Raw genomic sequence first — 13,195 nt, forward strand, 5'->3', positions numbered from 1 at the left:
CCACCCCATGGCCACCAGCACCCCACAGCCACCAGCACCCCGAGGCCACCACCAGCACCCCAAGGTCCCTCCATGGCCACCAGCACCCCACGGCCACGATCACCCCGAGGCCACCACCAGCACCCCAAGGTCCCTCCATGGCCATCACCACCCCACGGCCACCAGCACCCCACGGCCACCATCATCACCCCAAGGTCCCTCCATGGCCACCAGCACCCCATGGTCACCCCAAGGCCATCTCCACCACCCTGAGGTCCCTCGATGGCCACCACTGCCCCATGGCCACCCCAAAGCCATCTCCACCACCCCGAGGTCCCTCCATGGCCACCAGCACCCCATGGCCACCATCGCCCCGAGGCCACCAGCACCCCACAGCCACCAGCACCCCGAGGCCACCACCAGCACCCCAAGGTCCCTCCATGGCCACCAGCACCCCATGGTCACCCCAAGGCCATCTCCACCACCCTGAGGTCCCTCCATGGCCACCACCGCCCCATGGCCACCAGCACCCCAAGGTCCCTCCATGGCCACCATCACCACCCCAAGACCACCCCCAGCACCCCGGGGTCCCCCCCCCAACACCCCGAGGCCCTCCCAAGGCCACCTCCACCCCATGGCCGCTCCAAGGTCCCCCCCCAGCACCCAAAGCCCCCCCCCCCAGCACCCCGAGGACCCCACCCCAGCACCCAAAGGCCCCCCCCAGCACCCCGAGATCCCTCCCCAGCACCCTGAGGTCCCCTCCCAGCACCTAAAGGCCCCCCCCCCCCCCAGCACCCTGAGGTCCTCCCAAGGCCACCTCCATCCTATGGCCACCCCAAGGTCCCCCCCCAGCACCCCAAGGTCCCCCCCCCCAGCACCCCAAGCCCCCCACCCCAGCACCCAAAGGCCCCCCCTCACAGAGGACGCGGAGGCGGGTGTGGGCGCTGGGGGGGGTCCCCCGGGTGTCCCCCCCGGCCTGGCAGCGGTAGGTGGCCCCGTTGTCGCTGGGCGTCACCGTCACCACCAGCTCCCGCGACACCACCGGCCCCTCCGACACCTGGGTGCCCTCCTTCAGCGGGCGCCCGTCCTGGGTGGGGGGCACCCAGGGGGTGAGGAGGGGTGGGGGGTGGGGGGCACCCAGGGGGTGGGGAGGGGTGGGGGGTGGGGGGGAACCAGGGGACACCCAGGGGGTGGGGAGGGGATGGGGGGTGGGGGGCACCCAGTGGGTGGTGGGTGGTGGGTGGGGGGCACCCATGGGGTGGGGAGGGGATGGGGGGGTGGGGGGCACCCAGGGGACACCCAGGGGGTGGGAGGTGGGGGTTGGGGGGCACCCAGGGGGTGGGGAGGGGATGGGGGGGTGGGGGGCACCCAGGGGGTGAGGAGGGGTGGGGGGTGGGGGGCACCCAGGGGGCACCCAGGGGGTGGGTAGGGGTGGGGGGTGGGGGGGAACCAGGGGACACCCAGGGGGTGGTGGGCACCCAGGGGGTGGGGAGGGGATGGGGGGGTGGGGGGCAGCCGGGGGACACCCAGGGGGTGGGAGGTGGGGGTTGGGGGGCACCCAGGGAGTGGGGGGTGGGGGGCACCCAGGGGGTGAGGAGGGGTGGGGGGTGGGGGGCACCCAGGGGGTGGGGAGGGGGTGGGGGTGTCCCGGGGTGGGCGTGTCCCCGTGAGTGGGCGTGTCCGTGGGTGGGCGTGTCCCCGTGAGTGGGCGTGTCCGTGGGGGGTGGGCGTGTCCGTGGGTGGGCGTGTCCCCGTGAGTGGGCGTGTCCGTGGGGGGTGGGCGTGTCCCGCACCTTTGTCCAGGTGAGGCGGGGGGCAGGGTGCCCCCCCCGGGCGTGGCAGCCCAGGCGCAGCCGCTCCCCCACCCGAAAGGTGGCGTTGGGGGGAGGGGCCTCCAGCCACAGGGCCTGGGGGGGGTCTGGGGGGCGGGGCAGGGGCGGGGCTACTCCGGGACACGCCCCCTCCGCTCCCAGCCTCTCCCAGTGCCCTCCCAGTGCCCTCCCAGTGCCCTCCCAGTCCCATCCCAGTGCTCCCCAGTCCCCTCCCAGTGGCTCTCAATCCCCTCCCAGTGCCCCCCAGTGCCTCCCAGTCCCTCCCAGTCCCCTCCCAGTGGCTCTCAATCCCCTCCCAGTGCCCTCCCAGTGCCTCCCAGTCCCTCCCAGTCCCTCCCAGTGCCCCCCAGTGCCCTCCCAGTCCCCTCCCAGTGGCTCCCAGTGCCCCCCAGCCCCCTCCCAGTGGCTCCCAGTCCCTCCAATCCCCCTCCCAGTGCCCCCCCCAGCCCTCCCTCTCCCAGTATATCCCAGTCCCCCTCCCAGTGCCCTCCCAGTCCCTCCCATTGCCTTCCAGTGCCCCCCAGTGGCTCCCAGTGCCCTCCAGTGCCCCCCAGTCCCCTCCCATTGCCTCCCAGTGCTCCCCGGCCCCCTCCCAGTGGCTCCCAGTGCCCTCCCAGTGCCCTCCAGCCCCCTCCCAGCGGCTCCCAGTCCCTCCCAGTGCCCTCCCAGTGCCCCCCAGTGCCCCCCAGCCCCCTCCCATTGCCTCCCAGTGCTCCCCGGCCCCCTCCCAGTGGCTCCCAGTGCCCTCCCAGTGCCCCCCAGTGCCCTCCCAGTCCCCTCCCATTGCCTCCCAGTGCTCCCCGGCCCCCTCCCAGTGGCTCCCAGTGCCCTCCCAGTGCCCCCCAGTGCCCCCCAGCCCCCTCCCAGTGCCTCCCAGTGCTCCCCAGTCCCCTCCCAGTGCCCTCCCAGTGCCCCCCAGCCCCCTCCCATTGCCTCCCAGTGCCCCCCAGCCCCCTCCCAGTGGCTCCCAGTCCCTCCAATCCCCCTCCCAGTGGCCCTCCCTCTCCCAGTATATCCCAGTCCCCCTCCCAGTGCCCCCCACCCCCGAACCCGGCACCCACGGGTGACGCTGAGGACGTGGGCGACGCTGCGCGTGCCCAGCCCGGGGGTGACGGCCTCGCAGATCAGGGGCCACCCGTGGTCCTCGCGCTGCCCCCCCAGGGTGACGTTGGACACCGTCACCCAGCCACGCCCCTCCACCTGCGGGGCACCGGGGGCACCCATGGGACCCAGGCGGTAGGGTGACACCCCCCACCCCCCCCCCCCAGCACCCATGGGATCCACCCATAGGAACCCCACCCATAGGAACCCCACCCATGGGACCCCCACCCATGGGATCCCCACCCACCCACAGGACACCCCCTGCCATGGGACCCCCCACCCATAGGAACCCCACCCATGGGACCCCCACCCATGGGACCCCCACCCATGGGACCCCCACCCATGGGACCCAGGCGGTAGGGTGACACCCCCCACCCCCCAGCACCCATGGGATCCACCCATAGGAACCCCACCCATAGGAACCCCACCCATGGGACCCCCACCCATGGGACCCCCACCCATGGGACCCCCACCCACCCACAGGACACCCCCTCCCATGGGACCCCCCACCCATAGGAACCCCACCCATGGGACCCCCACCCATAGGAACCCCACCCACCCACGGGACACCCCCTCCCATGGGACCCCCCCACCCATGGGACCCAGGTGGTAGGGTGACACCCCCCCACCCCACCAGCACCCATGGGATCCACCCCCACCCATAGGAAACCCCCCACCCACCCAAGGGACCCCCTTGCACCCATGGGACCCTCCCACCCATAGGAACCCCACCCATAGGACCCCCACCCACGGGCCCCTCCCACCCACGGGACCCCCCACCCATAGTCCCCCCACCCATAGGAACCCCCCCCATGGGTCCCCCCCACCCATAGCCCCCCCCACCCATAGGAAACCCCCCCCATGGGCCCCCCCAGGACCCCCCACCCATGGGCCCCCCCCACCCATAGCCCCCCCCACCCACGGGACCCCCCGCCCCCGGCCCCCCCCCATAGCCCCCCCCACCCATAGGAACCCCCCACCCATACCCCCCCCCGGCCCCCCCCACCCATGGGACCCCCCCCATAGCCCCCCCCACCCACGGGCCCCCCCCCACCCATGGTCCCCTCCCCCGGCCCCCCCCCCCCACCCATGGGACCCCCCCCCCCACCTGGGTGCTGGAGCTCTCGGTGGGCGGCAGCTCCCTGCCCCGCAGCCACCAGTGCAGGCGGGCGGGGGGGTTACTGGGAGCACTGGTGCAGGACAGCGTCGCCGTCCCGTTCTCCCCCACCCCCGGCGGCCCCACGATCCGCACCTCTGCCGGCGGGTCTGCGCACACCAGTACGGCCCAGTGCTCCCAGTACGGCCTCCCAGTACGAACCCGGCCTCCCAGTATGGCCTCCCGGGCCAACCCAGAGCTCCCAGTAACAGCTCCCAGTACCTCCCAGTATCCCCAGTACAGCCTCCCAGCCCCCCCTGAGCTCCCAGTAACAGCTCCCAGTACCTCCCAGTATCCCCAGTACCTCCCAGTCCACCCCGGAGCTCCCAGTAACAGCTCCCAGTACCTCCCAGTATCCCCACTACCTCCCAGTCCACCCTGGAGCTCCCAGTAACAGCTCCCGGTTCCTCCCAGTATCCCCAGTACCTCCCAGTATCCCCAGTACAGCCTCCCAGCCCCCCCTGAGCTCCCAGTAACAGCTCCCAGTTCCTCCCAGTATCCCCAGTACCTCCCAGTATCCCCAGTACCTCCCAGTCCACCCCTGAGCTCCCAGTAACAGCTCCCAGTACCTCCCAGTATCCCCAGTATAGCCTCCCAGCCCCCCTGAGCTCCCAGTACCCCCAGTCCCTCCCAGTGCCCCCAGCCTGCCCTCCCAGTCCCTCCCAGTGCCCCCAGCCTGCCCTCCCAGTGCCTCCCAGTCCCTCCCAGTGCCTCCCAGTCCCTCCCAGTCCCTCCCAGTGCCCCCAGCCTGCCCTCCCAGTCCCTCCCAGTGCCTCCCAGTGCCCCCAGCCTGCCCTCCCAGTCCCTCCCAGTCCCTCCCAGTCCCTCCCAGTGCCTCCCAGTGCCCCCAGCCTGCCCTCCCAGTCCCTCCCAGTCCCTCCCAGTGCCTCCCAGTGCCCCCAGCCTGCCCTCCCAGTCCCTCCCAGTCCCTCCCAGTCCCTCCCAGTGCCCCCAGCCTGCCCTCCCAGTCCCTCCCAGTGCCTCCCAGTGCCCCCAGCCTGCCCTCCCAGTCCCTCCCAGTCCCTCCCAGTCCCTCCCAGTCCCTCCTAGTGCCCCCAGCCTGCCCTCCCAGTCCCTCCCAGTCCCTCCCAGTCCATCCCAGTCCCTCCCAGTGCCCCCAGCCTGCCCTCCCAGTCCCTCCCAGTCCCTCCCAGTGCTCCCAGTGCCTCACAGGTGACGCTGAGGGTGACGCTGGCGCTGCCCTCGCTGTGGGGGAGGGGGCTGTGTGCCCGGCAGCGCAGGGTGGCCCCGTCGTCCCCCGGCGTCACCGTCACCGTCACCCGGCTGCGTGACACCCACGGGTGCCCCTCCGTCACCCAGGGCCCCGCCAGCGGCACCCCGTCCTGCGGGGGTGGGGGGGGTCAGGGACACGGGGGGGCACCCAGCACCCACCCGTGGGGCACCCAGCACCCACCCGTGGGGGGGGGCAGCACCCAGCACCCACCCGTGGGGCACCCAGCACCCATGGGTGCAGCACCCAGCACCCACCCGTGGGGGGACCCAGCACCCACCCGTGGGGGGGGTCAGGGACACGGGGGGGCACCCAGCACCCACCCGTGGGGCACCCAGCACCCAGCACCCACCCGTGGGGGGACCCAGCACCCACCCGTGGGGGGGGTCAGGGGCACGGGGGGGCACCCAGCACCCACCCGTGGGGCACCCAGCACCCAGCACCCACCCGTGGGGGGACCCAGCACCCATGGGTGCAGCACCCAGCACCCACCCGTGGGGGGGCAGCACCCAGCACCCACCCGTGGGGGGACCCAGCACCCACCTGTGGGGGGGGTCAGGGACACGGGGGGGCACCCAGCACCCACCCGTGGGGCACCCAGCACCCACCCGTGGGGGGGGCAGCACCCAGCACCCACCCGTGGGGCACCCAGCACCCATGGGTGCAGCACCCAGCACCCACCCGTGGGGGGACCCAGCACCCACCCGTGGGGGGGGTCAGGGACACGGGGGGGCACCCAGCACCCACCCGTGGGGCACCCAGCACCCACCCGTGGGGGGGGGCAGCACCCAGCACCCACCCGTGGGGCACCCAGCACCCAGCACCCACCCGTGGGGGGACCCAGCACCCATGGGTGCAGCACCCAGCACCCACCCGTGGGGGGGCAGCACCCAGCACCCACCCGTGGGGGGACCCAGCACCCACCCGTGGGGGGGGTCAGGGACACGGGGGGGCACCCAGCACCCACCCGTGGGGCACCCAGCACCCAGCACCCACCCGTGGGGGGACCCAGCACCCATGGGTGCAGCACCCAGCACCCAGCACCCACCCGTGGGGGGGGTCAGGGACACGGGGGGGCACCCAGCACCCACCCGGGGGGACCCAGCCCTTCGTCCCCCAAATCCCAGTGCTCCCAGTCCCTCCCAGTGCTCCCAGTGTCTCTACGTCCCCATCCCAGTGCTCCCAGTGACCTGTCCCAGTGCTCCCAGTCCCTCCCAGTCCCTCCCAGTGCCTCTACTTCCCCATCCCAGTGCTCCCAGTGCCCCCAGTTCCTTCTCCCAGTGCTCCCAGTACAACATCCCAGTACTCCCAGTCCCTCCCAGTCCCTCCCAGTGCCTCTACTTCCCCATCCCAGTGCTCCCAGTGCCCCCAGTTCCTTCTCCCAGTGCTCCCAGTGCAACATCCCAGTGCTCCCAGTCCCTCCCAGTCCCCCCCAGTGCCTCTACTTCCCCATCCCAGTGCTCCCAGTGCCCCCAGTTCCTTCTCCCAGTGCTCCCAGTGCAACATCCCAGTGCTCCCAGTCCCTCCCAGTCCCTCCCAGTGCCTCTACTTCCCCATCCCAGTGCTCCCAGTGCCCCCAGTTCCTTCTCCCAGTGCTCCCAGTACAACATCCCAGTACTCCCAGTCCCTCCCAGTCCCTCCCAGTGCCCCTACTTCCCCATCCCAGTGCTCCCAGTGCCCCCAGTTCCTTCTCCCAGTGCTCCCAGTGCAACATCCCAGTGCTCCCAGTCCCTCCCAGTCCCCCCCAGTGCCTCTACTTCCCCATCCCAGTGCTCCCAGTGCCCCCAGTTCCTTCTCCCAGTGCTCCCAGTACAACATCCCAGTACTCCCAGTCCCTCCCAGTCCCTCCCAGTGCCCCTACTTCCCCATCCCAGTGCTCCCAGTGCCCCCAGTTCCTTCTCCCAGTGCTCCCAGTGCAACATCCCAGTGCTCCCAGTCCCTCCCAGTGCCTCTACTTCCCCATCCCAGTGCTCCCAGTGCTCCCAGTTTCTTCTCCCAGTGCTCCCAGTCCCTCCCAGTGCTCCTACTTCCCCATCCCAGTGCTCCCAGTGCCCTCAGTTCCTTCTCCCAGTGCTCCCAGTGACCTGTCCCAGTGCTCCCAGTCCCTCCCAGTGCCTCTACATCCCCATCCCAGTGCTCCCAGTGCTCCCAGTTCCTTCTCCCAGTGCTCCCAGTCCCTCCCAGTGCTCCTACTTCCCCATCCCAGTGCAACATCCCAGTGCTCCCAGTCCCTCCCAGTGCCTCTACATCCCCATCCCAGTGCTCCCAGTGCTCCCAGTTCCTTCTCCCAGTGCTCCCAGTGCCCCCAGTACCTTGTCCCAGTGCAGACTGGGAGGGGGGTTGCCCCCCCGGACGAGGCAGACCAGTCGCAGCGTGTCCCCCGCCCGCACGTGGGGCGACTCCAGTCCCTCGATGATGGGGGGGCCGGGGGGAACTGGGGGAACTGGTTAGACTGGGAGGGCCCAGAATCTCCATAGGGGGGTGACTGAAGGACACTGGGAGAGACTGGGAGGCACTGGGAGGGTCCAGGGACGTCATGGGGGGGTACTGGGGGATACTGGGAGAGCCCAGTGCCTGTGTGGGTGGGGACTGGGGGATACTGGGAGGTACTGGGAGGCACTGGGAGGGCCCAATGCCTCCCTGAGTGGGGACTGGGGGATACTGGGAGGTACTGGGAGGGTCCAGGGATGTCATGGGGGGGGTACTGGGGTAGACTGGGGGGCACTGGGAGGGCTCAGCGCCTCCATGGGTGGGGACTGGGGGATACTGGGAGGTACTGGGAGGTACTGGGGGGGGCAATGCCTCTGTGGATGGGGACTGGGAGTACTGGGGGGGATACTGGGAGGCACTGGGAGGGTGTTCTGGGGGGTATCGGGGGGTCCCTGGGGGTACTGGGGGTCCCTGGGGAATATTGGGGTCCTGGGGGGTATTTGGGGTCCCCGGGGGGGAGTTGGGGGGTCCTGGGAGGTATTGGGGGGTCCGTGGGGTATTTGGGGGGGTCCTGGGGGGTATTTGGGGTCCCCGGGGGGGGTTGGGGGGTCCTGGGAGGTATTGGGGGGTCCGTGGGGTATTTGGGGGGGTCCTGGGGGGGTATTTGGGGTCACCAAGGGGGGGTTTTGGGGGTTCCCCGGGGGGGGGGGTGGGGTCTCTGGGCCATATTTGGGTTCTGGGGGGTATTTGGGGGGGTCCTGGGGGGTATTTGGGGTCCCCAAGGAGGGGTTTGGGGTCCCTGGGGCATATTTGGGGTCCCCAGGGGGTATTTGAGGGGTCTGGGGGGTATTTGGGGGGTCCGTGGGGTATTTGGGGGGGGGCTGAGGGGTATTTGGGGTCCCCAAAGGGTTTGGGGGGGTCCGTGGGGTATTTGGGGGGGGTCCTGGGGGGTATTTGGGGTCCCCAAGAGGGTTTTGGGGGTTCCCCGGGGGGGGGGTTGGGGTCCCTGGGGCATATTTGGGGTCCCCAGGGGGTATTTGGGGGGGGTCTGAGGGGTATTTGGGGTCCCAGGGGGTTTTTGGGGGGTCCTGGAGGATATTTGGGGTCCCGGGGGGGGTATTTGGGGTCCCCAGGGGGTATTTGGGGGGGTCTGAGGGGTATTTGGGGGGGTCTGAGGGGTATTTGGGGTCCCAGGGGGTATTTGGGGAGTCCTGGGGGGTATTTGGGGTCCCCAGGGGGTATTTGGGGGGTCTGAAGGGGTATTTGGGGTCCCGGGGGGGGGGTTTGGGGGGTCCCCGGGGTGAGGGTGACTCACAGAGGACGTCGAGGGTGACGCTGGCCTCCGTGGGGGCCGTCCCGGCCTCGTTAGCGGCCGAACAAACGAGACGCTGCCCGTGGGCTTGGCTCTGCGGGGTCAGGCTGGGGGCGCGGGGTCAGGGCCACACTGGTCTATACTGGGCCAGACTGGGCCAGACTAGCCCATACTGGCCCATACTGGTCCATACTGGTCTGTATTGGCCTATACTGGGGCATACTGAACCCTGTTGGCCCATACTGGTCCATACTGGCCTATACTGGGCCATACTGGGCCACATTAGTCCATACTGGCCCATACTAGCTCATATTGGCCCATACTGGTCCATACTGGCTCATAGTGGGCCATACTGGCCCATACTGGTCCATACTGGTCTGTATTGGCCTATACTGGGCCATACTGGGCCACATTAGCCCATACTGGTCCATACTGAACCCTCTTGGCCCATACTGGTCCATACTGGCTCACACTGGTCCATACTGGCTCATAGTGAGCCATACTGGCCTATACTGGTCCCTACTGGTCTGTATTGGCCTATACTGGGGCATCCTGAACCCTGTTGGGCTATACTGGTCCACACTGGCCTATACTGGGCCATATTAGCCCATACTGGTCCATACTGGGCCACATTAGCCCATACTGAACCCTCTTGGCCCATACTGGTCCATACTGGTCCATACTGGTCCATACTGGTCCATACTGAACCCTCTTGGCCCGTACTGGTCCGTACTGGCTCACACTGGTCCATACTGAACCCTGTTGGCCCATACTGGTCTATACTGGTCAGTACCAGTCTGTACTGGTCTGTACTGGTCGGTAATGCTGTATATGAGACCATACCAGTCTATTCTGGGCCGTACTGGTCTATCGTGGCCATACTGGTCTATACTGGGACGTACTGGTTGGTAATGATGTATATGGGGCCATAGTGGTCTGTACTGGGCCGTATTGGTCTATACTGGGCCATACTGGTCTATACTAGGCTGTACTGGTCTATACTGGTCCGTACTGGTCGGTAATGGTGTATATGGGGCCATACTGGTTTATACTGGGCCATACTGGTCTATACTGGGCCATACTGGTCCATACTGGTGCTCACCGGACGGTGACCTCGCTGGAGCTCAGTTTGGGGTGGGAGCCCTCGAAGACGCGAGTGGAGACGTCGGGCAGCGGCTCCCCCCCTGCAGCCCCAAAACCGCCCAAAGTCACCCCAAAAAATCACCCTTGAGGGCAGCCCCGAATCGCCCGGAAATCACCCCAAAAATCACCCCCCAAAAATGAAAAAAAAAACACCCCCAAATTGACCCCAAAATAATTAAAAATGCCCCTAAATCGCCCCAAAAATCACCCTGAAAGACAGCACCAAATTGCCCTGAAATCACCCCAAAATCACCCCCAAATCACCCCCAAATCATCCAAAAAATAAAGAAATCACCCCCAAATTAACCGCAAAATAATAAAAAAATGTCCCTAAATTGCCCCAAAAATCACCTTCAAAGGCAGCCCTGAATTGCCTGGAAATCACCCCAAAAATCATCCCGAATCAAACAAAAAAATAACAACAAAAAAATCACCTATAAAAATCACCAAAACCCACCCCAAAAATCACCCCAAGACAGCACCAAATTGCCCTGAAATCACCCCAAAATCACCCCAAAATCATCCAAAAAAATAAAGAAATCACCCCAAAATTGACCGCAAAATAATTAAAAATGCCCCTAAATCCCCCCAAAAATCACCCTCGAGGGCAGCCCCGAATTGCCCGGAAATCACCCCAAAAATCACCCCCCAAAAATGGGAAAAAAAAAAATCACCCCCAAATTGACCCCAAAATAATTAAAAATGCCCTAAATCGCCCCAAAATCACCCTGAAACTCAGCCCCGAATTGCCCTGAAATCACCCCAAAATCACCCCCAAATCATCCAAAAAATAATCACCCCCAAATTGACCCCAAAATAATTAAAAATGCCCCTAAATCACCCCAAAATCACCCTGAAACTCAGCCCCAAATTGCCCTGAAATCACCCCAAAATCACCCCCCAAAAATGGGAAAAAAATATCACCCCCAAATTGACCCCAAAATAATTAAAAATGCCCCTAAATCGCCCCAAAAATCACCCTGAAAGACAGCACCAAATTGCCCTGAAATCACCCCAAAATCACCCCCCAAATCATCCAAAAAATAAAGAAATCACCCCCAAATTAACCCCAAAATAATAAGAAACGCCCCTAAATCGCCCCAAAAATCACCCTCAAAGGCAGCCCCAAATCACCCGGAAATCACCCCAAAAATCATCCCGAATCAAACAAAAAATAACAACAAAAAAAATCACCTATGAAAATCACCAAACCCACCCCAAAAATCACCCCAAAAGACAGCACCAAATTGCCCTGAAATCACCCCAAAATCACCCCCAAATCATCCAAAAAAAAAAGAAATCACCCCAAATTAACCCCAAAATAATAAGAAATGCCCCTAAATCATCCCAAAATCACCCTGAAACTCAGCCCCAAATTGCCCGGAAATCACCCCCAAAATCACCCCCCAAAATAACAAAAAATCACCCCAAAAATTTGCCCCAAAATCACCAAAAAAAAAAAAAATCACCCTGAAAATGGCCCCAAATTGCCCGGAAATCACCCCACAATCACCCCCACAAAAAAAATCACCCCCCAAATCCCTCCAAATCCCCCCCAAAATAACAAAAAAAATCACCCCCAAAAATCACCCTGAAGCTCAGCCCCAAATTCCCCGGAATTCACCCCAAAAAATCACCCCCAAAATAACAACAAATCACCCCCCAAAAAATGGCTCCAAAATCACCCCGGAACCGCCCAAAATATATTTAAAAAAAAAAAAAAATCACCAAAATTTTCCCCCCAAAATGGCCCCAAAAAGAAGAAAAAACCACCCAAAATCACCCTGCATCTGGCCCCGCCCCTCGCCCCGCCCCCTGAGCCTTCACCCCGCCCCCTCAGCCCTCGCCCCGCCCCCGGGCCCTCGCCCCGCCCCCTGAGCCCTCGCCCCGCCCCCTCCAAGCCCCGCCCACCATTCACTGCCCCATTAAAAGCCCCGCCCCCTCAAGCACCGCCCCCTCAAGCCCCGCCCCCTCAAGCCCCGCCCCCTCAAGCCCCGCCCCCTCTCACCCAGGGTCACGGTCAGGGTGGGGGCGGGGCGTGCATCGTGGGCGTGGCAGCGCACCTCCACCTCGGCCCCGCCCACCCATGGAAGCTCCGCCCCCGGGGGCAGCTCCAGGGTGGGGGGACCCGGCGGTACTGGGGGCACCAGTATAAACCAGTTGGGATTAGGGATGTACCGGGGACTCCCCCAGTGACCCCCAGTAACCTCCAGTGCCCTCCCAGTGCCCCCCAGTAACATCACCAGTGCCCTCCCAGTGCCCCCCAGTAACCTCCAGTGCCCTCCCAGTGCCTCCCAGTAACCCCCACTGCCCTCCCAGTACCCTCCCAGTGCCCCCCAGTAACCCCCAGTAACCTCTCAGTGCTTCCCAGTAACCCCCAGTGCCCTCCCAGTGCCCCCCAGTAACCTCCAGTGCCCTCCCAGTGCCTCCCAGTAACCCCCACTGCCCTCCCAGTACCCTCCCAGTGCCCCCCAGTAACCCCCAGTAACCTCTCAGTGCTTCCCAGTAACCCCCAGTGCCCTCCCAGTGCCACCCAGTAACCCCCACTGCCCTCCCAGTGCCCTCCCAGTGCTTCCCAGTAACCTCCAGTGCCCTCCCAGTGCCTCCCAGTAACTCCCAGTGCCCTCCCAGTGCCACCCAGTAACCCCCACTGCCCTCCCAGTGCCCTCCCAGTGCTTCCCAGTAACCTCCAGTGCCCTCCCAGTGCCTCCCAGTAACTCCCAGTAACCTCCAGTGCCTTCCAGTAACACCCAGTAACCCCCAGTGCCCTCCCAGTGCCCTCAGTAACACCACCAGTGCCCTCCCAGTGCTTCCTAGTAACCCCCAGTGCCCTCCCAGTGCCTTCCAGTAACACCCAGTAACCCCCAGTGCCCTCCCAGTGCCTTCCAGTAACACCCAGTGCTCCTCAGTAACCTCCCAGTAACCCTCATTGCTTCCCAGTAACCTCCCAGTCCCCTCCCAGTAAACCCCAGTGCCCTTCCAGTACCCACCCAGTGTCTCCTAACCCCTCC

General features: G+C 65.4%; 1 protein-coding gene across 2 annotated transcripts in view; it reads right to left on the reverse strand.

Annotated features, from left to right (window-relative positions):
• NPHS1 (NPHS1 adhesion molecule, nephrin) overlaps positions 1-13,195 on the reverse strand; it is a 28,477-nt gene that overhangs the window by 13,409 nt on the left and 1,873 nt on the right. The window contains exons 5-13 of one of the 2 annotated variants that reach the window (XM_054805002.1): positions 12,193-12,321; positions 10,144-10,225; positions 9,045-9,148; positions 7,612-7,733; positions 5,240-5,411; positions 4,021-4,178; positions 2,873-3,011; positions 1,773-1,897; positions 898-1,066 (exon numbers count right to left, since the gene is read on the reverse strand). In XM_054805002.1, the coding sequence (XP_054660977.1) occupies positions 898-1,066; positions 1,773-1,897; positions 2,873-3,011; positions 4,021-4,178; positions 5,240-5,411; positions 7,612-7,733; positions 9,045-9,148; positions 10,144-10,225; positions 12,193-12,321 (1,200 nt within the window). The remainder of the gene's footprint in view (positions 1-897; positions 1,067-1,772; positions 1,898-2,872; positions 3,012-4,020; positions 4,179-5,239; positions 5,412-7,611; positions 7,734-9,044; positions 9,149-10,143; positions 10,226-12,192; positions 12,322-13,195) is intronic. The other variant, XM_054805003.1, reaches the window with a different exon arrangement.

The sequence above is a fragment of the Grus americana genome, chromosome 27 (genome assembly GCF_028858705.1).
Source record: "Grus americana isolate bGruAme1 chromosome 27, bGruAme1.mat, whole genome shotgun sequence".
NCBI lineage: Eukaryota > Metazoa > Chordata > Aves > Gruiformes > Gruidae > Grus > Grus americana.